This window comes from Mesocricetus auratus, unplaced genomic scaffold (genome assembly GCF_017639785.1).
Source record: "Mesocricetus auratus isolate SY011 unplaced genomic scaffold, BCM_Maur_2.0 Super-Scaffold_15014, whole genome shotgun sequence".
In the NCBI taxonomy this organism is placed as follows: domain Eukaryota; kingdom Metazoa; phylum Chordata; class Mammalia; order Rodentia; family Cricetidae; genus Mesocricetus; species Mesocricetus auratus.
Window position 1 is genome coordinate 20116149 of NW_024429186.1, and position 26307 is coordinate 20142455.

At 42.3% G+C, this 26307-nt stretch overlaps 2 protein-coding genes across 13 annotated transcripts in view; one reads left to right on the forward strand and one right to left on the reverse strand.

Moving 5' to 3' along the window:
• The window catches only part of Ptpn21 (protein tyrosine phosphatase non-receptor type 21), a 61326-nt gene extending 52698 nt beyond the window's left edge, over positions 1–8628 (forward strand). For both annotated transcript variants that reach the window (XM_040742652.1, XM_040742653.1), the window contains exons 14-19: positions 1538–1675; positions 2588–2809; positions 4763–4891; positions 5082–5316; positions 5832–5992; positions 6606–8628. In XM_040742652.1, coding sequence (XP_040598586.1) covers positions 1538–1675; positions 2588–2809; positions 4763–4891; positions 5082–5316; positions 5832–5992; positions 6606–6734 — 1014 coding nt within the window. In that variant the 3' untranslated portion in view covers positions 6735–8628. The remainder of the gene's footprint in view (positions 1–1537; positions 1676–2587; positions 2810–4762; positions 4892–5081; positions 5317–5831; positions 5993–6605) is intronic.
• Positions 8629–18240: 9612 nt separating this feature from the next.
• Positions 18241–26307, reverse strand: part of Spata7 (spermatogenesis associated 7) — a 30929-nt gene continuing 22862 nt past the window's right edge. For all 11 annotated transcript variants that reach the window (XM_013112194.3, XM_040742656.1, XM_021226217.2 and 8 more), the window contains 5 exons: positions 22816–22931; positions 21615–21668; positions 20549–20626; positions 19139–19196; positions 18241–18930 (listed from right to left, as the gene is read on the reverse strand). In XM_013112194.3, the coding sequence (XP_012967648.1) occupies positions 18361–18930; positions 19139–19196; positions 20549–20626; positions 21615–21668; positions 22816–22931 (876 nt within the window). In that variant the 3' untranslated portion in view covers positions 18241–18360. The remainder of the gene's footprint in view (positions 18931–19138; positions 19197–20548; positions 20627–21614; positions 21669–22815; positions 22932–26307) is intronic.

The window sequence follows — 26307 nt, forward strand, 5'->3', positions numbered from 1 at the left end:
TCCTGCAGACTAGATTCAGGACATTTGAGTCTCTGGGTCAGTCTATGTTGAGCTGTCCCCGTGTGCTCCCTTTCTGTTTTTCTGTGTAGGTGAGGTTTAGAGGGCAAAAGTGACTTATCTGAAGGATGTTAGTTAATTACAGACCGGGTTTTAACCCAGGATTCTCCCCATTCTAAGTCTGATTTGCATTATGTGGGAAGCTCAAGCAATATGAACTCTGAAGTTAAAAAATAGTCTATGGGCTGGACAGATGGCTCATGGGGTAAGACTGCTTGCTGTGCAATCAAGGGGAGCAGAGTTCAAATCCCCAGCACCCATGTGGGAACTAGTCATGGCTGTGGGTGCCTTAACGCCAGCACTGTGGTGGAGATGGGTAGAACCCAGTAGATCTCCGGCAGTCAGACTGGGTTCAGAGGGAAAGACTGTCTCATAGGGATGGAATGGTAGAGGAGACACCCAATGCCATGTTCTGGTCTCCACATATATGTCCGCGTCACACATATTCTTCAGTTATAGTATAGCATTTTCTTCCTCACCAAAATGTCTGCTCTTTGTTCCTGCTCTGTGGTTTCAATCTTGGTGTCATGGCATTTTTAGGCTGATAAAGGTGGAAAGGGCTGGTTTCCTTATAAGAACCTGGGAAACCATTTCTTTGAGTCCTGGGACTCTTTGTAACTCTACAGAATGACTGAGGAGACATGTTCTCAGGTTTACGTCCTGGAGAGAGGAAAGTCACCAGGCTTGAGAACTTTTCATAGGACAGTGTTCCATTGATGCTTCCCTTCCACTCTGGCTTTCTCTAGAGTCTTCAGCTGTGTTTATTTCATGATTTAGAAAGGTGGCCATTTTGGGACAGCCCAGGTCACACTGTTCTTCAAGACTGTAGAGTGGAATATGTATTGAAAGCAATTCACATTTCTTTCCTTCTTTCCCTCCCTCCCTCCCTCCCTCCCTCCCTGCCTCCCTCCCTCCCTCCCTCTCTACCTTCTTTCCTTCCTTCCAGAATGATCTAAGTTTTTGTTTGTTTAAAAAATAGTAAAGGCTGCCAGGCATGGTGGTGCATGCATTTTATCTCAGCACTCAGGAGGCAGAGACCAGGGGATGAATAGCTAGCTGTGAGTTTGAGACCAGCCTGGTATGTATAGGGAGTTCCAGGCCAGCTAAGGCTACATAGTGAGACCCTGCCTCAAAATAAGAAAAGAGAAAAGGCTGTGCCGAGCCACTGATAACTTGTTTTTCTGTTTTGTGTGGTGTCACATTTTGAAGTTGGGTAGTTCTGTGAGAATGTTGCCTGCCTCCAGCCTCACCTTTCATTGCAACAGAGTCTTGTAACCAATTGGAGTGAAAGCCTTCTATCTGGAGGCCTTATCAGAGCTCCGGCCTTGAAAGGAATGTCTTCTTCCTGAAGCCTGTTAAGCAGACGTGTGGGAAGGAGTCACTCTCCTTGGGTGCTAGCAGGCAGAGCTTGCTTCCTCTTTAGCTCCGTTGACATTGCCTCTGGAAGGGTCTCTATATGTGTCTAAATATTTTCTTACAGGGAATGAAGAAGACTCGAGCAGATGCAAAAAAGATCGGTCCCCTTAAGCTGGCTGCCCTCAATGGACTCTCCCTGTCCCGACTGCCTCTGCCTGATGAAGGGAAGGAAGTGCCCACCAGGGCAACGAATGATGAGAGGGTGAGTGTGCCCGAGCTCTCTGCTTTCTCGGAGGCAACTCCAAAGTTCCCCCATGAAATGTTGGTGCATTTTCTGACCTAATTTAATAGTCATAAATGGATGTTAGGGAATCTTACTATCCGGGTCACAGCTGGAGCAAACAATGTATTAAGTCATTTCAGGCTCCAATGTTGTGAAAGTTCTTGATTGTTTTATTTCTTCAGAGTAAGAACATGTGTAAATGGATATATAGAAAAGAGAGCAGACATTTTGTTATATTGGACATTCATCTTTTTAAATTAAAATGAAATAAATACTGAATTGAGATTTTATTGTTTTAAAATGAGACAGGTGTGCATTTCTTTGTACCTGCATCTGAAGGTGCCTCTCCGGACTTACTGCTGCTCTCAGTATCTTTTTTGTTTGTTTTGTTTTGTTTTGTTTTTCGAGACAGGGTTTCTCTGTATTGTTTAGGAGCCTGTCCTGGAACTCGCTTGGTAGACCAGGCTTGGTCTCGAACTCACAGAGATCCGCCTGCCTCTGCCTCTCGAGTGCTGGGATTAAAGGCATGCATCACCAACGCCCAGCTCTCAGTATCTTATATACATCTGTTGTAAAGAGCATTTGATTTTCCTGTGCTAGGAAAATTCTATTTCTTAGAGATCACAAAGCTGACCATAGGTTTAGAACTCAAGCTTGACAAACTGCCTTAGGCTCACTTTCAGCTTCAAACTGAATTTTGCATTCTACATCTTGCCAACAACATTCTGTCTTTTTGTTCTAATTTTCGTGACTTGTAAACATTTTGGTTGAGTTTCATGTAGAATCTTTCATATTTGAAAACGATAGACCTTGAAGCAGAAGACAAGATTTCATAAGTACACTCAGCTATGCTAAGTGACGTTTACTCATCACACGGGTCCTGTTTTATAGTGTAAGATTCTGGAACAGCGCTTAGAGCAAGGAATGGTCTTCACCGAATATGAAAGGATTCTTAAAAAACGGCTAGTTGATGGGGAGTGCTCAACAGCCAGGCTCCCTGAAAATGCAGAAAGAAATCGATTCCAAGACGTGCTTCCCTATGATGATGCGAGAGTAGAGTTGGTACCAACCAAGGAGAACAACACTGGCTACATCAACGCGTCACATATTAAGGTGAGAGGAGCATCCCGGGCTGCATCACCAGCACAGGGGCCCCGGGCTGACTTGTAGGATGCTAAGATTTATGCTGGGGTCTATATTGTGAAAGCATCCTGCTTGGAGTCAATTGTGACAATTATGCTATAGGCTGGAGAATCTAGACACATCCACTCTCCGTGTGGGAGCTGCTCTGCATCCATACTGTTGCCAGGATTTGGGGCATTCCATTTGTCTGCCAGTAGAACCTTGTCCTGAATCTGAAGACTCTTTGGGGGCTTGTCAATTCTCACAGGAGCTGAATCTGAATCACTGGCTTTCCCCCGTCACATGCTGTGTGCCTCGTATGTAATGAATGTGCCTAGTTTCCTTTTCGTGTGCTCCCTTTCCCCAGCGATGGCAATCAAGCGCAGGTCATGGGGCTCAGCAAACGCTGGAGCAGGGACTTTGGAGGATGCTCACAGAAGCTTTTGCTTAGGAGGACGCCACCTGTCGTGTCTTCCTTGGGATGTCTAGTGTCACTCTGTTCTTTAAAGAAGCACTCCCCAGAACAGTCTGATGCTGTTGAACTGGGTGATGATGTCACGCTTGCCACAGTGGGAGGCGGCAGCACAGAGCACCCCTCTCGTGCCAGCTAACGGGGATTCTCTACTGCAGAAAGGAGAACGCCCCTTACGGGACTGAGTTGTGCCTGTAGTCGGGTGTGCACTTTTCTTTCCCAGTTTCTTCAGCTTGCAAGCCTTATTTGATAGCGATCTGACCTCCAAGGATTTGCGAAGACTTGGCAACCATGCGTTTGCTTAATGGCTTTTGTTATTTAGTTAGTTAGTTTTGGTTTTGGACACAGGGTCTCACTACATCTCCTTGGCTGTTTATATAGCAAAGGTGGCCTCAATATCATACAGAGTAGCCTCTGCCTCCCAGGTGCTGGGATTAAAGGCATGTTTAATGGTTTTGGGGAATCAATGCATGTACTGCCTTGCTTTTTATATGGGTATCATGTGTTTAGAAACCAAACATATCTTTGCAGTAACTCATCCTGTCTCTTATGACTGGATGGGTAAAAATGGAATGGCATTGTGATTTTTTTGTAGTGGTGTTTCAGAATCTTCAACTACAACTTGAGGAGTCATGGAAAGGATATGAATGTCAGAATTGGGCAGATTGGGTCAACTCCTAGATCTCTCACCAGTTGTGGGACCTCCACTTATTTACCCAACTGATATGATAACCTGTGGCCAGCCACATGCTGCTGCTGACAGGGAGCCCAGTGAGACGGCTCAGAATTGGTGCTGAGGCCTGGTAGCCTTGGAGGGAGGGTATGTGGAACAGGACTTGGCACAGGCTCAAAGATTTAATGGGCACTCAGGAAGAAATGGTTGTCAGCAGTTACTGGTAGAACATAGTTTAGCCCCGGTTTCTTGCCTGTAGAGCCAGTGACTCCTTGTTATGTTAGCGCTGGAGGGCATTGAATGAAAACGTGGCCTTATGGAGCGAGATCTTGACACGGTTCAGAATGGAGACCATTCTCAATGGAAGATAGTTCTTTTCTCAGGGAAATCTGGCATTAGCATAGTCTTTGATTTACTTGCCAATAGTTCTCCAAGCTTATTTAATATTTCATCATGGCAAATTGTTTGTGATTTGGGATGCTGTGATGTTGGTGTTAGCATCACAGAAGGAGGAGACATTTACTTAGTACTTGTTACGTGCCAGACATTGTATATATTGGCTGTCCTCACAACCCTATGGGTTGGGCAATTATTTTATTTTGTAGATAAAAACTGAAGTATTGGTGGTGAGCAGATTGTGCCAAGTCACATGGATGCCATACAAACTCATGGTACATATATTTAAAAAGATGTCAGTTGTCCTTCTTTTGCTGAATAGCCCAGTGTTACCATGAACACACCAACAGCTATGCATGTATATGCCATGAACACACTAAGCTTTTAACCTTCTCTATTGTAGGTCTCTGTCAGTGGAATTGAATGGGATTATATTGCCACACAGGGGCCATTACAAAATACCTGCCAGGACTTTTGGCAGATGGTGTGGGAACAGGGAATCTCAATCATAGCAATGGTGACAGCGGAAGAGGTAAGTGCTCATTCCTCTCAGTTGATTTTTTTCCCCCGAGACTCCAAAGAACTGTTAATGTTAGCCACCCGGAGTGTTGACCTTTCTAGAAAAGCAGGGTGAGATGGTGGCCTGCATGAAGGCTTGAGTGAAGAACGGCCCTGGCTGGCTCTTGTACTGCTACTGAATTAATTATGCCTGCCTTTAACAGGAGGGTGGCAGGGAGAAGAGCTTCAGGTATTGGCCAAGGCTTGGTTCAAGGCACAACACCGTCACCTATGGAAGGTTTAAGATCACAACTCGCTTCCGCACGGACTCGGGCTGCTATGCCACTACAGGCTTGAAGATGAAGCACCTGCTCACAGGGCAGGAGAGGACAGTTTGGCATCTCCAGTATACAGACTGGCCCGAGCATGGCTGTCCTGAAGACCTCAAGGGATTTTTATGTAAGTATCTGTTTATAGGCAGCTTTCTTTGTCTTACGTTTCTAAAATAGTCCCTCTCTGATGTCCCAGACCTTTGGACTTGTTTTAAACTGAGGGGCCTTAACACAAGATGAGTTTATAGGTGTGTGTGTGTGTGTGTGTGTGTGTGTGTGTGTGTGTGTGTGTGTGTGTGTCCATGTGCCACATCGCGTGTGGAGGTTAGAGTTTGTTCTCTCTTCCCACCATGTTCCTCCTGGGGATTGAACTCAGGTCATCAGTCTTGGTGAGTGCCCTTACGCACATTGCCATTTTGCCAGCCTAGTCAGTCATGAGTAGAATGTCACGGCTGACTCACACGCCTCCTCCATCTAGTTTGGGCTGAGACACCACTTGCCTGCAGTCACCAGAGTTGGCTCTGGTCCCTTGGTACCCAGTGTTCCTTATCTGCAGTCTTCTCGGTGGGGAAAATTAAGAGATGGTTTTTGGCTTTATAGCTGTTGTCTCAGTACTTTTGTGTTTTACGGATGTTTTCACAGCATACCTTGAAGAGATCCAGTCTGTCCGGCGTCATACAAACAGTACCAGTGAACCCCAAAGCCCCAACCCTCCATTGCTGGTACATTGCAGTGCTGGCGTGGGAAGGACTGGTGTCGTCATTTTGTCAGAGATCATGATTGCCTGTCTGGAGCACAACGAGGTGATGACCTATGTTAAGCTCTCTGTTCTTGGTGAGGAGAATTAATAGCTGGGAAGGTGAGGAGAGGGGCATAGGGCCTCAGTGTCTTTCTGAACACGTGTCCTAGGACTATAGTGGCCACAAGATAGATGTTAAGTGTTGTCTGTAAAAGGCTCTGTCCTAGAGGTTCTTGGCTCTGACTGTCATAGTAAAGAGTGAGATGTCACATAACATGAAAGGCTGTTAAATGCGTTTTACCTAGTGTTTCCTGTAATACCATTAACATTTAACACATCTAGTGATTAGTGCTGACCAGTGGCCTGGGTGGGAAATGTTGACTTAGATCCTGGCAGCGCCTAGCACACTGTGTTTGTTGAATCTGAGACCGTGTGAGATGATTGACATGTAACTGATTTACAAGTCAGTATGCTGCAGCCAGGGCACGTTGAAGAAAAAATCCACATGGACATTTGGTTTGTAGCTAACCCAAATCAGATCTTAGGTTATCACAGAAGATGCTCAGGTAGACAAGGGCTGCCTGTCTGTCTCTTAGGAGAATCTCTGTGAGGGTGACAGCCTTTGCAGTGTTTTTCCCCCTCTGGAATGTTCTCTTCATCACTGTTTCTCTCACTAGGTGCTGGACATCCCCAGAGTGCTGGACATGCTAAGACAACAGAGAATGATGCTGGTGCAGACGCTTGGCCAGTATACGTTCGTGTACAGAGTTCTCATCCAGTTCCTCAAAAGCTCCAGGCTCATTTAAGCTCCCACATCCTTCTATGGGGACCCAATCATGTGAAGTGTTTACAGCTTAAAGAAAAAAGAAAGAAAGAAAGACAGACAGAAAGAAAGAAGGAAAGAAAGACAGAAAGAAAAAAGAGAAAGAAAGAAGTGCTTGTGCGGCTCGTGTTTTGTCCCCAGCAGTCCCCTGTGGAGATCCAGAGCAGGGGTGTGGTGTGAAGAGCTGACGAAACACCCTAAGCACAAGGCTGAGGAGGGATGTGGACCTGGGCAGGCTGAGGAAGACCGGCGTGGTGCCCTGACCTCACCTGCCCAGTTTGCAGCACTTGCACACATTTCGGAGTCTGTATTTTCTAGATGGTTCTCTGTCTTACTGAAGCTGCGCTGGGCAGTTCTGGCAATCATTAAGGCACACAGATTTCTATTTTAAGCTAGTTTTTGATAATGTAATTTTATGAGTAAATAGGGTTTTTTTGTTTTGTTGTTTTTTTTTTTTTTTAGCTAGAAGCTGAACTTTTATGTGGGGTGAGCCACAGACTGAGTGGTTCTTGAGTAACTGTATTTAAAACCATTATTAGCTTTTGTTTAAGAACAAAACCCATGGGGAACTAAGTGGTTCATTCACCAAATCCAAAACTAAAGAAAATCTAAAGGTGTTATTTTGAAATATAGAAAGCATTTTTATATTCAGAATGTTTTTTAGCCTAAAAGTTATATATATTTGTACCTTCTATATTTTCCAAATAAGAGCTCAATTTGTTATGATGCTGAGTCAGTTAATGTGAATTTGGGGATAAAGGCACATTATTTAAAAACATCAAAGAATCAGATTCACTGTGTTTTCAGTATTATTAATAAGCATAAACGAGTTTGATTTTATTGGTTGAAAATGAAGAAAGCAGTTGCATAGGATGGTTTTAAGCACTTTTTTGTTAAAAATGAGTTTAATATATGTGGCTTTATATTTTAAACAACAACAGTGGACACTATTTCAGAGAAAAGGGCTACGAGTATGTAAGATGACTAGGACAAGAGTAAGTGCCTGTCGTGGTCACGCAGGACAGCTTGGTCGTTACAGAAACGCAGTATTATGTATAATCACACTGAGAGCTGAGGTGGAGAGTGAGGTCTCTGAGCTTGGGGGTAGACCCCAGGGGGCTATGCACAGGGAATTCAAGGTCTGCCATTGTCAGTGATGTACTTCCTTTATTTGGGGTTCCCTGTACTTTTTCCCCCTACAACCAAGTTCAGGTTTGCATTATCATTAAAAGGCTTGGTTTTCTTTAGGTTGAAAGAAGGAAACAGTTAAGGAGTGGTTCCTTTCCCGCAACCACATCCCAAACTTATGGGGCCACCAGAAATGGCTGTAGTATTCAGGGAGTACTTGAATTTAGCACCTTAATCCTGTCCTCACCCTGGGATCACTTCTAGGCACTTGGTCCTCCTCTATCTGGCTGGTCAGAACCAGATCAGGTCTGAAGGGGAGAGTGTTGTCCTTGCTTTGTTAGAAGTGGAGGACAAGCTGGTACCTTTGGCTGACCCCCCTCTCCCACTCTCCCCACACCGGATTCTGCTTCACCGTGTAGACCTTCTAGAATGTTGGATCTAGGATTAGCTCCCAAATGATAATGTTCTGCCCTCATTCTGATTTGATCTCTGTGGTGAGCTTCACCTTACATGACAGACAGGCACCAGCCCAACTAAGCACAGTAGACTCACATGGAAAGCACGCCCCAGGATGGTATTGGAGGTTTGGGTGGTGTATGTTCCATCTCATACCATATGAAGGACAGGACTTTTTCTTCCAATGGTACGTTGTTTGAAGACGCTTTCAGTCACACTTAAACATCTGGAAATATCCCACTGACAAGAACATATTGTAAAACAAAACTTTAATTAAAGAGTAATATATGGCATGTTTGTGTTCCTGTTGCAATACCTTGTACCTTCAGGGCAAAATTACACTGTTTAAATCTGTCACTCTTCAAATGTTGTATACTTGCCGTCATTTCTACAAATATTCATTTCAAACTTACTTAGACCTAGCAACTGAGAAATTTTCTGAGTGAAAAAAACCTTACATCATTGTATTTTGGAGCAATATAATTTTTGAGGCCCATTTCATATACATATATTAAGGTTTAAAGGTTTACCATGCCTGAATTAAGAATGTTACTATCTGACTGCCAAATTTATATAATGTGTACCACTGAGGCTTCTAGTTCCTTGATAGTATTGATTTCATATCAAAATTATCAAAATGTACATTTCCACAAAAACAGGTTGTAAACTAATGATTTCTGCCAGTTAATGTTGGTATTTCTGGCACCAGCTTCCCTGGGGGAATTCCTGGGGCTTTTGTTAAAATTTCTAGTTGTGCTTTTGAGCCTAGGAAGCACTCATCTTAGAGTATAAACTAGAATGTTAAATTATGATCAGTTGCTTTCTTCAGGAGCTCCTACTGTGACGCATCCAGAAAATCCTAGAATTTAATGTGCTTCCAGAAAACAGGGCTGGAGAGATGGCTCAGCAGTTAAGAGCACTGGCTGTTCTTCCAGAGGATCTAAATTCAATTCTCAGCATCCACATGGTGGCTCACAACTGTCTCTAACTTGAGTTCCTGGGGATCTGACTCCCTCACACAGACACACATGCAAAACACCAATGCATATAAATAAGTAAGTAAATAAATAAATAGACGATTTAAAAAAAACATCAGAAAGGGAAATAACTATAACCATATATATTGAGCTGGAGGTCTGCTGCAATGCACAGGCTTATTATTGGAGATTTATATGAATGAATGTATAGATGTGTGTCTCTGTAGTAAGTATACTGAAACAGGAAAACAGACATTACTATTTTAATATTTTTTGAAGTGTAAAGATAGAAGTAAATTTATTTTTTAATATGTAATACACACACACACACACTTTAAGACAGAGTCTCACTATGTAGCCTGTCATAGCCTGGAATTCACTATGTCGACCAGGCTGATCCTGAACTCCTTGATCTGCCTCCAGAGTGCTGGGGCTAAGGCTTCCAGCACCATGTCTTCTCAGCACTAGGATTTTGAAGAAAACTCTCTTGGATATAAGTTGAGGAAGAAGAAAACATTTAAGGCAAACTAAAATGATTTCTTTCTACTTGAAATTCATTAAAAAAAAACCCTCTATACTTCAGATGGATCTTTTTGAGTGACAACTGAGGGAACTTTCTTAAAGGAACTTTTTAAATTCCTACAGATAAAGGCTCTAGTCCTAGTACTTACAATTATGTATAAAAAAGGGGGAAGGGGTAAACTCCACAGTTTGCAAGTTTGGGTTGGATAGCAGATTTCAGAGAACGTATGAAGGGTTCTCTGGTTACATCAATGGCATCTGTGTATTTCTCTCAGCTCTCCAATAAGCACATTCTAAAAGCTTACTACATGTGAATGAGACAGTCACACTGACTTTTGTAAATGCTGCAGTAAGTGGATGTGTTAATTCCTTTGGTTTGTCCCAAAGAGCCATGGGGGAGGGGTGAGCTGAGGTGAGGTGAGGGCCTGGTGTGTGTGTGTGTGTGTGTAAGGTAGGAAGTAACCAAATCACTACCTCTGTCCTCTGAAAACATATATGACTTCTCCCTGGGGTACCCTGGTGGTGAGATGGGAGAATGAGTTCTCCCTGCTCTGCCAGGCAATGGGGACTCAGTCTCAGAATTGAAGCCAGACTGGCCTGAGTTTCATAGGGAAATTTCTCGTAATTATCTTGGTATCTTCTACTGAAACCTGAGTGGTGCATGGGTGGTAAGGTACCAGACGGGGGCCTCAGGGAAGAAGCAAGCATGAATGCTTCCTGAGAAAGTGGCTGTGAGGTGGGGTGAAGGGGTGATTTTGCCAAGTATTCTCTCTTCCCTGTTGTACTTACCTGCCATACCTCCCTGGTCCCTGGTGTGGTCCCTGGACTGAGATGGGAAGAAAGGGCTGAAGCACCAGCCAAGCAGCATTGCCGAGTGCAACAGCACCCTCTGGAGGTCATCTCTAGATCAGTGTGTGTGTGTGTGTGTGTGTTATGTGAGCGCCCCCTGGAGGTCATCTCTAGATCAGTGTGTGTGTATGTGTGTGTGTGTGTGTGTGTGTGTATGTGGGTGTGTGTGTGAGCACCCTCTGGAGGTCATCTCTAGATCAATGTGTGTGTATATGTATGTGTGTGTGTGTGTGTGTGTGTGTGTGGGTGGTGTGTGAGCGCCCTCTGGAGGTCATCTCTAGATCAGTGTGTGTGTGTGTGGGTGTGTGTGTGTGTGTGTGTGTGTGTGTGTGTGTGTGTGTGTATGTGTGTGTGTGTACAGAGAAACCAGGTCTTCTGAACAGATTCCCAAACGGTTTAGACTGGTGATATGTGCTTACAAAATTAAAGTACCTTTAATAATCAGGAGTTAGTGAACCGTTTTCAATATATTGATGATTTAGATAGATCCCTATCTTAAATCATATATTAAAAATGATGTGTGTATGTGTCTGCATGTGTGTGCCATAGCACGTGGAGATCAGAGGTCAGCTTTTCAGGAGGTAGTTACCTCCTACCAGCTCACTGAAGCAGGGTTTGTTTTGTTTCTGTAACTTTACCCACCAAGCTGTGCTACCAGCCTTGGTTTTTTTTTTACTATTTATTTTTAAGTTTAAATTTAGATTATAAACAAGGTTGCTTCACAAGTCAGTCCCAGGTCCCTCTCCCTTTCCCTCCCCTCCTCCCCCTAACCCTCACCCCCCCATTATCCCATCATTTCCCCAGAGAGGGTGAGGCCCTCCATGGGGGTGTCCATAGTCTGTCATTTCATCCAGGGCAGGCCCTAGATCCTCCCCTGGTTTTTGTTTTGGGGGTTTGTTTTTTTTGTTGTTGTTGTTGTTTGGTTTTTTTTTGTTTGTTTTGTTTTGTTTTTTGTTTCCAGACGGGGTTTCTCTGTATTGTTTTGGTGCCTGTCCTGGAACTCAGAGATCTGCCTGCCTCTGCCTCCCGAGTAATGGGATTAAAGGTGTGTGCCACCAACCCCTGGCTCAGCCTTGGTTTTTAAACGTACAAATAGACTACATATATTATTTTAGTTGTCAGACATGAATAGTATCCGTGTAAGTATGCATATATATTTTAAATTTGTACTCTAAACAAATCTGGAGCAGATTGAACTTGCCAAAGGAATTCAGAATATTGGATTACCAACTGGATTAGCCAGAATATAAATCTGCCAAGCTTCAATCTTAGGTTAGGTTGATAAAGCTAGTACATATTTAATGGTACTGAATTTTTACTTCTTTCTGCTGACTAACCTGAGGAAAAAAGAAAATGAATGGGGGAAGTATAAAGTTGTCTTAGTTTAGGTTTTATAGCTGTGAAGAGACACTATGACCATGGCAACTCTCATAAAAGAAAACATTTAATTGGGGCTGGCTTACAGTTTCAGAGACTTAGACCATTGTTGGCATGGCCAGAAGCATGGCGGTGTGCAGGTAGACATGGTACTGGAGAAGGAGCTGAGAGTTCTACATTTGATCTGCAGGCAGCAGAAAGAGACTATGTGCCATACTGGGCACAGCTTGAACATATGAGCCCTCAAAGCCTGGCTCTATGGTGACATACTTCCTCCAACAAGGTCACACATTCTAACAATGCCATCCCCTATGGCCAAGCATTCAGACACATATGTATGGGGGGAGGCATTCCTAGCCAAACCACCACAGTCCCCTTTTTAATAAGGTATATTCATCACAGGTTAGTGTTGTGGAAGATTAGCAATCATTTGAAATGAATGGGCACTGAATGACACAAATCTTTCTTACTGTACTAGTTACTTTTCTATTTCCATGACAAAACACCATGACCAAAGACTTATCAGAAAGTGTATTTAATCGGCTCACAGTTTCAAAGGGTGAGACTGTCATGCAGGGAGCATAGCAGCAGAAGGAGCAGTAGCTGAGAGTTTACTTCTTGGTTCACAGCAGGAGTGGAGAGGGCTGACAGGGAACAGCATAATCTTTTTTGTGTGTTTGTTTTTTTGTTTTTGAGACAGAGTTTCTCTGTTGAGAAGTCCTAACTGTCCTGGAACTAGTTCTGTAGGCCAGGCTGGTCTCAAACTCACAGAGATTTGCCTACCTCTGCCTCCCCAATGCTGGGATTAAGGCTTGCACCATCACTACCCAGCAGCAGTCTTTTTGAGAGCTCAAAGCCTGTCCCCTTCACCAAGGCCATATCTCCTCATCCTTCCCAAACAGTTGCCTTGGTCATGGTATTTTATCTTAGTAACAGAAAAGTAACAAAAAGAGTCAGTGATGGAGCAAAGGCAAGGCATTGTACCAAGAATGACTAAGAGCTCACATCTTGATCTACGAGAGAGGAGAGAGAGACAGAGAGAGAGAGAGAGAGAGAGAGAGAGAGAGAGAGAGAGAGAGAGAGAGAGGGAGGGAGGGAGGGAGGGAGGGAGGGAGGGAGGGAGGGAGGGAGGGAGGGAGGGAGAGAGAGAGAGAGAGAGAGAGAGAGAGAGAGGGAGGCACACGGAATGGCACTGAGTCTTTTGACCTCAAACTCATCTGCCCCCAGTGACACATAACCCCCAACAAGGCCACCTCCTAATCCTTCCCAAACAGTCTTACCAACTGGGGACCACCACACTTACAATATTTATTGTAATTTAAGAGTTGTATCTGAAAAGAATTTTGTAAGTCTTATTTTGAGGGGGAATAGGGAAAGGGTTTATTTCAGTTTTTTAAGTCTTTTTTTTTTTAATACTGTGTCACTAAGGATGGTAATGCACCCCTCAAGAGTCATAGTCTAACAAAAACTGCAGTACCAGACATGAGAAATATTCCTTTGAGTTGGTCAGGGGAATTCAAGTGATCATCAAAACAATATAGCCTATTGGCCATTGCCCTTGTCCTTGATTCTTTCCCAGAATTTGAATGTAAGTTCCTATTGCTGATGACAAGCTTTAGATACAGGACTTGAAGGGATTGAGCTGGGTCTGAGCTGGAAGCTTCTCCCTGGACTAGCTGTCATGGGACCAGAAGGTGCCATGCAAAGCTGTCAAGGAAGAAGAGTAATTAACAGTCCTATCTAGATGTGACACCCGTGTGCCACAATGACCAGATCAAGCAAGATATTTCCAAAAGCACAGTAGTGGCACTTAGATTGTTTGTGTATGTGTGTCAGGGGGTTCAGTTTACAGCTCCACCATTGAGGGAAGTCAGGGAAGGAACAAGAATTCAGTGAAGCAGAGGCCATGGAGGACATGCTTACCAGTTTGTTGCTCCTCATGGCTTGGTCAGTCTGCAATCTTACACAACTCAGGACCACTTTGCCCAGGGGTGGCACCATCCAAAGTGGGATGGTCCCACTAACATCAATCATTAATTAAGAAAATGCCCCACAGGCCAATCTTGTGGTGGTATTTTCTCAACTGAGGTTCTCTCTTCTCAAATCACTAGCTTGTGTCAAGTTGACTAGCTAGAGCAATTGATCTGTCAACTGGACACCCAAACATTACTATTCAACTACAGCCTTTTGTGTCTATCCCCAAGTTCTCATGTTAGTATCAATACCTCAATAGATGTGGGAAGTTGGTTTGGTGGGGGTGGTGGAGGCAGTGCAAAGGAACCTGTGCGTCAGCACTTACATCTTGGGTGTAACCAAGCTGTCTAATTGGACTTAAGGCCCACTCAATAAGAGGTAGGTTATACCTGACACTATAAATGCAACCAATTACCTATGGCTGTTGAGGCCATAGAGAAGGATCTACTACTGCTACTTCCCTAAACCAGTTGTCTTAGTGAGGATTTCTATTACTGTGAAGAGATACGATGACCACGGCAACTCTTATAAAGGAAAACATTTAATTTGGGTGGCCTACTTCCAGTTCAGTGGTTCAGTCCAGGTTCAGTCCACTATCGTCATGGCTGAGAGTTCTATATCTTGCAGGCAACAGGAAGTGGTCTGGAACATTGGGTGGTATCTTGAGCAAAAGAGACCTCAGAGCTCAGCTCCATGGTGATGCACTTCTTCAAGGCCATACCTACTCCAATAAAGCCACACCTCCTAATAGTGCCACTCCCTATGAGCTTATGGGGGTCAATTACATTCAAACTAACACACCAGTATACTCTTTAACTGCATTCTACATATGCATTCTTACATCCACAATTAAGTGTAGACTTCACCTTTCATTAAACAAGATGCTTCTTGCAGTAATTTCCATTACAGAAAGCCATGACTGGCCAAAAGCAGAGGACAACTGTGGGTTACTGAGCCCTCAGAGACATAACACAACCCCTACACCTAAAGGTCAGGGAACACTGCAGAGGGGATGGAAAGATGAGAGCCAGACATCTGCTGTGAGATCTATGTATGATAGGGAAGTTGCACGCATAAACTCTCAACAATATGACTGCTTAAACAATACCTGAACAATGACCCCACCAGTTTACATCACATGGTGGATGGGAGAAATCCTACCACTAGATGGAGAGCTACAAGCAATTTATGATGGCTGAGAGAGAAGAATCAGTCTTCTTCAGGGTTGACAGCTTTCTAATTGGTTATCTAATATCAAGTGATCAGTCAGAAAAACATACATATTGAACAACACTAAATGGATTCAGCAGGTTGCAATATACTCATTCATATATTATATACTTAACTCATATTATTCATATATGTAAAACAATAATTAGAAAGCCATGAATTTGAATGTGAGCAGGGGATAGATTATGGGAAGGGCTTAGAGGTTTGGGGGGGAGGGGAAATGTTGTAAACATAAAACATAAACATAAAATTTAATAAGTTACAGTTTTGGTATCAGCGATAAACACAGTATAGCAATTAGCCTGAAAAAGTTAAATGTCTTCCAGAGATGACAGTTTCTAAAAAAGACTTAATAGCAAGATTAAAAATATTATAAAATACCTTAGACCCAAGTGACTTAAACAATGTTTTTAAAATGAAAATTGAAAAAAAAAAGATAGAAGCTGGAGATATGGCTCTGTGGTTAAGAGCACTGACTGTACTTCCAAAGGACCTGGGTTAAACTCCCAAATGCCAGAGGCAGAAGCAGGTGAATTTCTGTGAATTTGAGGCTGCCCAGGTTTATACAGAAAATTCCATGCCAGTGAGGGAAACACAGTGAGACCCTGTCTCAAAAAAAAATTCAATGTGAACAAACAAGATTTTCACTATTTATTACATTCTCCTTTGTAAACTGGGAATTCGCACCAAAAAAAGGAAATAGCTGCAATGCATCCCTATTCCCTACCATCTGACTCTGAAACTTAAACTAGCCTCGTTTGCTAGGCTATGAATGAACAGCTGTCAGGCAGGCACTGACCTCTCCAGGAGCTTACCTTTAGAGTGCAGAAACTATTGCAGACAAACTATACAGTGCATAGGCAGACAGGCTTAACAGGAAGCAATCACTCAGCGTCACTGGAGGTGGCTATGGATACCGCAGAAGGAAAGGACACTCTGAGAAGAGGGTAAGTACAAAGACATGCAGAGGCAGAACAAACAAGCAGGGCAGCCTACTGCCTGCAATAGGAAGGAAAGAGATGACCTGGGAAGGAAACGACTTCATATGGTGAACAAGTGGGCACATGTTAAAAGGAGCAGCCTGTAGGTGTTTCACCTACTACTTGTTTCATTCTCAAAATTATGGTGCTGTAATCACATCCACCCAAAGGCTGAGAATCAGAGGCTCAACACTGCAGGCCACAGGGATCAACCTGGGCAATCTGTCTCCGAAGCATACCACCAGCCTCAGAATAGGGGATGGGCTACGTGATGGAGAGATCATTTATAACTCTACCTTGCATAGCTTTTGCCATACCCAAGAACAAGTTTTAATATTTCTTTATATTAACTCATCTCTTAAAATTTGAAGAGGAACTAAAGGATAATATCAAAATGTCCTAAGAGGTATAAAAATTAGAGTTGGTAAGGCCTCCAAAGACAAAAAACTAGATGAAGTGTTAGAGCATAAAGATGACCAGGCATGCCAAAGGACAGTACTGGAACAGCAAGAAAACTTACCAAGAACATCTCAGAAAGGTGGCGGCTCTCACAAGGAAGCAGCAGCCAGGATGGAGGGCCTGAGGTCACAGGGCTAACAGATGAGGGCTTGTCGATATGGCCGCTGCCAAGGAAAACCAGAGTTCAGGAATTGAAGAATAAAAGTGGGTGGATGAGGAGATCGGGGCTGGGCTGAACTTATGTTAGGAGAGTTAGGATGAATGAAGGATGGAGAAAGATGCTGTTTACACTTGATCTTAGCCAAAAGGTTTGGAAGAACAGAGGTGCTGCTTAAGGAAAGTGCTAGAGATGTGATCTAGTGGGTAGAGTGCTTGCCTAGCATACACAAAGCCTTTAAAAACTACCACTGGGGAGGGAGAGGCAGGACTATCCGAAGTTCAAGGTCATCCTCTGGCCACACAGCAGGCTAAAGACAAGCCTGAGTTTCGGGAGACCCTGTCTTGTGTCTCCTGAGAGATTTCCAGAGGCTGAGGAAGGGCTGTGTTATGGGACAGCAGACAGTCACCTCAGCACCATTGCTTCTTCCCAGAAGAGCCTCTCATCCTCAAACCATGAACATCTCCTGCGGTGCCTGGAACACTAGTTTAACCAAAGGCTGATAAAAGCTAGTTGGAGGTTACAGCTAGAATACCTGGTTATTAATAGCATCTCATCTTCCTTAACATAGTCAACTAAGAAAACTCAGCACATTGCAGTGGCTCAGTATCCAATTATATTATTGTAAATGCTTGAAAAGGAAAATTAGAGGCGAGTCTCTTGAAAGACTGTTTTTGTTTTGTTGTGGTTTCTATTTTTCTTTGAGTCTCCATGACAGGACAGGCTAGTTTCAAACTCACAATCCTCCAGCCTCCATACATGATAAAATGTAATATTGTAAGACTATCCCAGATTATAAACCAGTTCCAATGACCAGGAGGCCACAATGTTGGGTCAAACATGTTCCTCTGAAAAGCCACTTTAGAAGTGGTGCTCCAAAGAGCCTCAGGTAACCCAGTGGTTCCTACCCTCTGGCATGCACACCCGTTGTGTATGATCCCCTCATCCCTTAAGTATGCAAGAGACCCATGATGACTTGCCTGATTCTAACCAGGAATTTCAAAAAAGTGTTGGCAAATCACCCATCTTGCTAGCAGTCTCTATGGTTCTCCTTCACCTTCAAAGAACAAGTAGCCATGATGTCTGTGACCTGCTTAAGGAGAGTGCACGTGGCAGGAGATGGCAAGCAGCCATCTGTCCACCAGTCAGCCAAAACCAAATGAAGCTCTCACATCTATGGTATAAGAAAAGGAATTCTGCCAACAGCTGAAGCACGGAAGCAGGTTCTCCCTTAGCCAAACCTCCTGATGAGCTCACAGCCCCGAATACCACCTGGACTGTAGCTTTTGAGCACTAGAGTAGAGCATCTATCATGCTGTGTTTCAATTCTTCAACCACAGACAATGGGATTAATAATAAATATGTGGTGTTTCAAGATGCTAAATTTATGGTAATTTATTATATAGCACTGAAAATACAGAAATCTTAATATGTAAAAAAGGAGAAAAGTAATATTGAGTTACTGGCCACATAGAGTATTTATTAATGAAGATCCAGAGCTCAGTCTTCAATGCTCATTTCCATGATTTTTAGAGTCAATAATTCCTTGTCATGATTACTGCCACTTTTGACGGTGGGGAACTGAATAGATGGGGACAGTGATGTGTTAAGACAACATAATTCCCTGGAAGTCTCAACCTTTTCAGATTCACTGTCACCTTCAATGACATCCACAGAGGTTTCCTGGTCTATTAAACTGTCAGAAATACTTGGATTGTTTTCATCCCAGGTTGAGGCTTCAAGATCTGTCTCATCATTGACCTGTTGAATTGTAACACCTTCTGAATACTTGAATTTATGCACGGGTATTAAAAATTCACCCGGTAAAGAGAACATCTTGTCTTCATCCTTCGGCACAGTTGACAACATGTCCAGGGCCTCCTGGAACTGCTGGCGCTCTTGCTGAATTAATGTATCATCATCATTTGTAAGTTCACTTTGTTTTGAAATCAGAGCCTTTTGAAAATCAAGTTGATTCAACATTCTGAAATTATTTTGCATTGCTGGCTGATCCTCAGATATGCAGCCTAAATCAACCTTCAGGCCGTGCAGCAGGTAGCGCATTTTTCCCTAGGATAAAGGCAAGAAATCTGCAATTATGAGGGTCATTACATTAGTTAATAAACTGAACCACTTCTGTCTGCAGGGCTGCTAGTCTCAGAGGATTAACTACAGCTCTTGCACCCCTTCCCTCACAGAAAGCCCATGGGGAAAGTACCTATTTTAAATGCCTTCTTTCAGTTTATAGAAAAACATTAAATTCTAAAGAAAAACAAACCTCCTCCAAATAGTGTTTATTTTGTTTTATATGTCGCTCAAACAGTCGTTCTAAAAACCTACAAATGATAAAGAAAAACATTAATATCTTAAAATCAGGTAACTCATTCAATATAAAATTAGTACCTAATATAAAAACTGACAAAGGCTGGAAAGTGGTTTCCAGATGAATGGTTTTCTCTGTGAAGTTGAGACTAGCCCTTCCTGTTCTGTCTACTTCTCTAACCTGGCAGGCAGCCTGGTGTTGGTTATGTAAGTGATAGCAGGGTATCTGAGGAACTGTGTACTGTTTTATGTTTCTGTGAGTATTTCAGGGGAGGCACAGTACTCCCTGCAAAGCTCTCTCTATAAGGTGCACACACTCCAAAAGCTCCCTACGCTCCACCAAAGCCTAGAGAAAATGCTCTCATTCATCTAGATCACCTTGGCTCTAAGTAAACACTTCATTGATGATAAGTCTTCAAAACAACCTCCAAGTGAATGTCAGGTATTTATGCTAGACATACAATCTGCCTCCACCCAATTCCAACATGGTCTGTTACGTAGCCCTGGCTGGCCTGGAAATCTAAGCTACCAGGCTGACCTGGAATTCAGAGATCCGTCTCCTTAATAGGATTAAGGGCATGTGCCACCAAGCCTGGCTCACACAAACAGTTTTTATCTCTTTTCCTGCCAAAGCCAGGGCATGAAAATGAAAACCATATTAAAGATCAGAAATTACATTCCCTAAGGTCACAAGCCCTTCAGAGAATTTAACACAGAAGTGACTAGCCACAGAGAATGTATTCTTTCTACACCAGGCCCAGAATCACACTAACCTGTCTACAGGTTTCCTGAAAAAACAACTAATTTCCTTGGTCACTCAAGTTACCATCATTCATGCTCTTCAGTGAGGTGAGCCCACCCTCAGGACAGGAGGTCTGGATTATTCTGTCATTTTTAAAGACCAAGAAACTTGTGTCTTACTCTTTATAGTTACTGTTCAAATTCTGGAATATGTGCACCTTGGCTTTTCTATGCATATGTAGGTGGAATTAAATAATATATATTATTTGGGTACACACGGACACACAGACAGACACACACACACGCACACACACATGCACAAATGTAATAAAATTTTGAAAGTTTTTTTTGATTTCCATACAAGTTTCTGGTAGCAAAGTGGAATTATAGAGGCTTTCCAAAAAGGTAGCAAAAAGTCATTATACAGTTTGATATAACCAAGATATAACAATATTTAAATGAAAAAATCTCTATTGTTTTCTAATTTACTACCTTTATAATTCACTACCAATTATAAAGACATAATCATAAAAACCAACGTAACTTTTTATATCCTAAAAGCAACTTTAAAAAGCAGTCAATGTACATCTCAATTCCCATACACATTAAAAAAACAATCTCTAACCTGTTGGAAAATAAACCAAGTTTCAAAATTTCATCAGTCACATTTTCCATGAAATTCAGGTAGAGCAGCTCTTCTTCACTGCAGAGAAACACAGCGCATCAGAACATGGCATGAGAGGCCAGGCAGGAACACCCCACTGCCCCATCACAGGGACTGCTACCCACAAGTACGGGGAATATTATTAAACAAATCTGTTTTCTCATGTTCAAAAAGGAAAGCAATAAAAGTGAGAAAATAACACTCGATGGGGTAAAATTTTTCTTGGTGGAGCATTCATAACAGCAGAAAGACAAAGAGGGCACCACCCAGTCTTGCTCAGCATCTTGTGTTCAAGTTGGGAAATTTACTGAGCAGAAAGATTGCTTTTTTTCTCAAAATCCTTATAAAAGAATTTCTAATAGGCAAATTTATGGATGAAAAAATATAATAGTAATTTTTTTAATTGAACACATTTCTTATTATACTACCTCATGTCTAAATTTTAGTAACTATAAGAAAGTTAGGACACTATTGTAATTGATTGTAGTTAGCTGAAACTTGTGAATTAATGGAAAATGCCAAGTAGCTATTCAATTGATGAATAAACAAATATAGGGGACAGGTGGTTGTGTAAACTAGCATGTTTAAAAACCAATCCACAGGAACTTGCTTAAGAGCAAATAAATGAAATTATAAAGTAGATTAGTTTTCTGAACAATCTAACTTAAAAATGTAATATAACCATAGAAGGCAATGATGACACAGTCTGCAAAGAGATGCTGTCACAAACCTCCCAGGAGGCCCCTAAGCTCCAAATCTTCTCCCATAGGTTTACTAGTCTAAATTATTAACAATAAGCAAGAATCTGACACACTGGTTAACAGAAATTATTATTAGATATTATTAACTTAGGGACACATTTCCACTAAACATAAGATGCCCAACAATTGGTCCATCAGTATGGATTAAAGGACTGATGCTCCAAAGCTGAGTGTGGAATGATGAGTTTCAATCTTAATATATCTTATGGTTTCCCTGAGTCTTAGTTCTGCTTCCCACTAAAGTAAAAAGATCAAAATGATCTTACTCAGGATAGATTTTACTGTCTGAAGAAAGCTGGGTGGACAGCTCACAGAGTGTCCTAGAAAAAGAGAAAGGTAAAATATTTTAATGATAACAACAAGGTTGGCATACAAATATTACATGATAGTCTACATTAGTAATGATATGCTTTAGAATTCCAAAGAGTTTTCCTATCTGTGATTTAATTCTGTGGGAATGTACACCCATGTGTGTGCACATGTGCTAATAAGTGTTTTTTGGACAATGAGTTTTAAGGACAGGGAGTTAGCACTCAACCTACTGTGGTCTTAGAAATCAAGATCTCCCTAGTAAGGGCCCGAGGGGGAAGCTGAGTCCTGAAGGGTCTGTGCACTCTGTTCTTGTCTGCTCCAAAACACATCCTCATTCTTCCCTTGTGAATACTCTTCTCCCTTCATCTCATAACCACCCAGTCTCCTACTCTGGAGATGCAGTTGACAGCCAAAACTTGCTGGTCCACATTTTTGCTAGTCACTAAGCATGGGGTGCGTGCAGCGTTGAAGAGCATCTCCAACAGCAGGGCAGACCAAACACTGGCAAGTGGGAATGTTCCACTTGACAATTTTTTTGGCTTTTGAAAATTTATTAGTGTGTGTGTGTGTGTGTGTGTGTGTGTGTGTGTGTGTATCTGTGTGCATATACACAGGCAAGTGCCATGAGATCAGAGGACAACTTTCAGGAGTCAGTTCTCTCCTTTAAGTATCATAGGTGGCTCTGGGGGACCAAACTGCTTATCAGGTTTGCATGGCAAGCACTTTCATTTGCTGAGCCAGCCTGTCATCTCCAAGTCACACAGCTCATCAGATGGTAATGTTCTCAGTACTATTGGTGTCATAGGACCTGGTTAGTATCATTGCCAGAGGACTGGCTTTGAGGATATCCATTCTAATAGGGCAGAGCTAGCAGCTTCTACACACTAGCTTCCCTTCCCCCTTTATAAACACATTAGCAAAATTAATTCTAACCTTTATTGAGCACTTTAATAAAATTTCTTTAGTAAGACTAACAAGTGCCACAGAACTGTATAAGGGTAAAATATATTAGCACATGTAATTAAAATAATACTCAAGGGTAAATGCGGTGTGTCTATTACATAGGAAAGCAAATGGAGGCAGGATTTCAATCTGCAACCTAGGGGGCCACAGACTTGCAGCGATCCTCTTGCAAGTATTTAAGGTGCCACTCACCTCTGGGAGGACTGCTGCAGAGTCCTATCTTTAACCTTGTCCCATCCGAAGTTTATTCCTTGTGAGGGAAAAGGAGATATTTTGCCTTCAGCACCATTTGTTATATAATTAGGTGCCTGGAAATGGAAAAAGACTAAATTTTATTTTGTTTCAAAAGTATGTTCTGAAAGAAATAAAACAGCAAGTATTAATAAAAAATAAATATATAAATGTACCCGATATACTAAAACAAAAACAGGATAGTTTACCCAAACATTACTTTCTTCATGCTAATGAGAAACATTTTGCTAGGCGTTGGTGGTGGAAGCCTTTAATCCTAGTACTCGGGAGGCAGAGGCAGGCGGATCTCTGTGAGTTCGAGGCCAGCCTGGTCTACAGATCAAGTTCCAGGACAGCCTCCAAAACAATGCAAAGAAACCCTGTCGTGAAAAACCAAAAAAAAAAAAAAAAAAAAAAAAAAAAAAAGAAATATTTCAAACAGTACTAGGAAATCTTACAGACCAAGGAGGAGTCTGCATTTGTGACTCCAGCTCTGAAAGACTGAAGCATGAGGGTCACAGTTCATAGGTCACAGGTCACCTGGGAACCTGGAAAGAGAGACTCATCTCACCATGCGCGGTCCACAGCCATACTACCTTTTAAGATTTTATTTGAGACAAGGTCTCACTATTTAGCTCTAACTGTCCTGGAACTTGCTAATGTAGGCCAGGCTGTCCTCAAAATCACTGAGATCACCTGCTTCTGCCTTCCAGGTGTTGGGATTAAAGGCGTGTGCCACCACACCTGGCTAGCCACACCACCTGAAAGTGTCCCATCTTGTCTGATCCCAGAAGCTAAGCAGAGTTGGCCTGGTTAGTACTTGATCCCTGCACATACATACATACATACATACATACATACATACATACGTGCACACCCACATCAAAAAAACAAAAACAGAAAGAACAGAAGCCCATGAAAATGATGCAAATTTGTGGCTTTTAAGTAAATTAGAGAAAAAATTCATTAATTACATTAAAATTCAAAAGTACATCTGTTTCAAACATCCAACGTGTCAAATGAATGCAGCTGTAGTAGCAATGGAATATGAACAACGTTAACAAACAGAATTCTTCCCATGTGTCACAAACCTGGCAATATTTTATGTGCACTAATCTTTACATATGTTTTTTGTTTGTTTTCAAACAGGTCCCCTACAGCTCAGGCTGGCCCTGAAATTCCTTTGTGCCTGAGGATGACCTTGAACTTCTGATCATCCTGCCTCTTTTTTTAATTTTAATTTTAGAAACAATCTTATTTTACATATTATTTCCCCCATTCCCTTACCCTCCCATCCTCTCACACCCCTCACCCCCCACTCCCCAAGGATTGTGAAACCTTCCATGGGGGGATCATCAAAGTCTGTCACATCATTTAGAGGAGGGCTTTGGCCCTCTTCCGTTTATCTGAGCTGCAATAGTATCCCCTCCATAGGGAATGGGCCACCAAAGTTCATTTGTGCACTAGGGATAAACACTGGCTCCACCGTAGAGGTCCCAGAGATGCTCGGGCCTCCTAGGGGCACCCACATTCAGAGGGCTTGGTTCGGTCTAATGCTGGCTCCTCAGCCTTATGACTGAGGTGCCTGACCTGCCTCTATCTTCTGAGTACTGGAATTACAATCATGTACCATTGGTCAAGAGGTCCTAGGTTTGGTTCCCAGTGCCTTCATGGTCACTCGTGACTGTCCTTAACTGCAGTCCAGCAGATCCAGTCCCCTCTCCTGACCTCCTTGGGCACCAGTCATGCACATGATACACACAGATGTAGGTGGCATACACAGAGGCAGAGGGTCAGCCTGGCCTACATAGTGAGTTTCAGGATAGCCAGGGCTACTTAGGCATGCCTTGTCTCAAAACAAACCAAACAGAACCCAAATAAACGAAGAACATAAAGAACAAGCCAGCATCGATACAAGTTCATGCAGTGCTATTGGCTTTGTTTATGCTAGGCAAGTACTCTACCAAATAAGTTATATACCCAGCCCTATTTATTTAAAATGTTTTATGGTTTTAAAAGTGTGGTTAGACTGTAGATTCTACTGTAGTTAATATTTCATTAGCTTTCTCAAACCCAAGACTGCTGTGAGGTTCATCATTTTCTTGAAGGGCTACAGATGAACATTTGGATTGCAATGTAATAAACTGGGTTCTTTACAGTTTCATTTATCACTATAAGTAATATTATGAAGAAGGGAATGATGTGTGCATGATGCCTGTGTGAGTGCAGGCATGAGCACACCACAGTGCACATGGAGAAGTCAGAAGACAATCAACCTGGGAGTCAGTTTTCTCCTTCCACAGTGGATTCCAGGGAACTCAGGTCATCACTCTTCTGTGCTAAGTGCTTTTGCCTGGGGAGCACCTGCCCTGTGTTAGTTTACTTAGTTATCTATGGGCCTAATTATTTTCATCAAAATTCAAGGCAAAAACAGGCATAATTTATCAATCCCTTCCCAGGCTAGGAACTATGCTTCTTTGCCTTCTCCTAAGGACCCTGCAGGTTAGTTAGTCTTTGCTTTCAGAGCCTATTCACTCCATGAACCTAAAGTGGTCCCCTGTAAAAAAGCTATCAATGGCTGAGATGCAAACCTATTACTTCCTACTCATTTTCAGAAGAGAAAAAGGAAGTTGAGTGTGATTAATTTTATTTTTGTATCCTTGAGTCTGTGTTTGACATTTAAACATGCAAACTGTATTTATGTTTAATAAATTTAAGTTAGGACATAAATACTTGATTGAAATAACTCAAATTAAAAGACTTTGCCTGAGAAATCATATTTAAAGCTATGATATATTAAAATAAATCATTACTAAACATTCAAAATACAAATAATGTAATAAAGTTTATAAAAGTAAAGGCAAATGTAAGAGAATGGTATCTACTGGTCTTTTATAATGTATGATTTATAATATAGCCATTGAAAATTTTTTTTCCAGACAGGGTTTCTCTGTATAGCCTTGGCTGTCCTGGAACTCACTCTGCAGATTAGGCTGGCCTTGAACTCACAGACAGACAATTCTTTAAAATATACAGGAATTGAAAATTCAAACTTATATGTAGCTTTGACAGCACCTTTAGTAACTTGTCTACTTTTCTGTGTTTGCTGGGGTGGGGTCGTGTGGTACTGAACCCAGTTTTGCAAATGCTAAGCAATTTCTCTGCCACCAAACTATAGGCCAGCTCTGGTTGTTTGGAGACAGTCTTGCTAGATAGCTTAGTCTAGATTTGAACTGGCTGTATTGTCCAGGATGGCCTCCTAGTCATGATCCTCCTACCTTTACCAAGTGTTGGGATTATAGGCAAATGCCACCATGGCTGGTTCTCAGAATCTGTAGTTTTGAAAATGTCATTAACATATTTTATTTTGTTCATCCACATGTTCAGCTAGCAGTGAACCACTTGGGTGCTAATAACCAACGACTCCCTAGATTTGGTAGGATCCATGTGGCC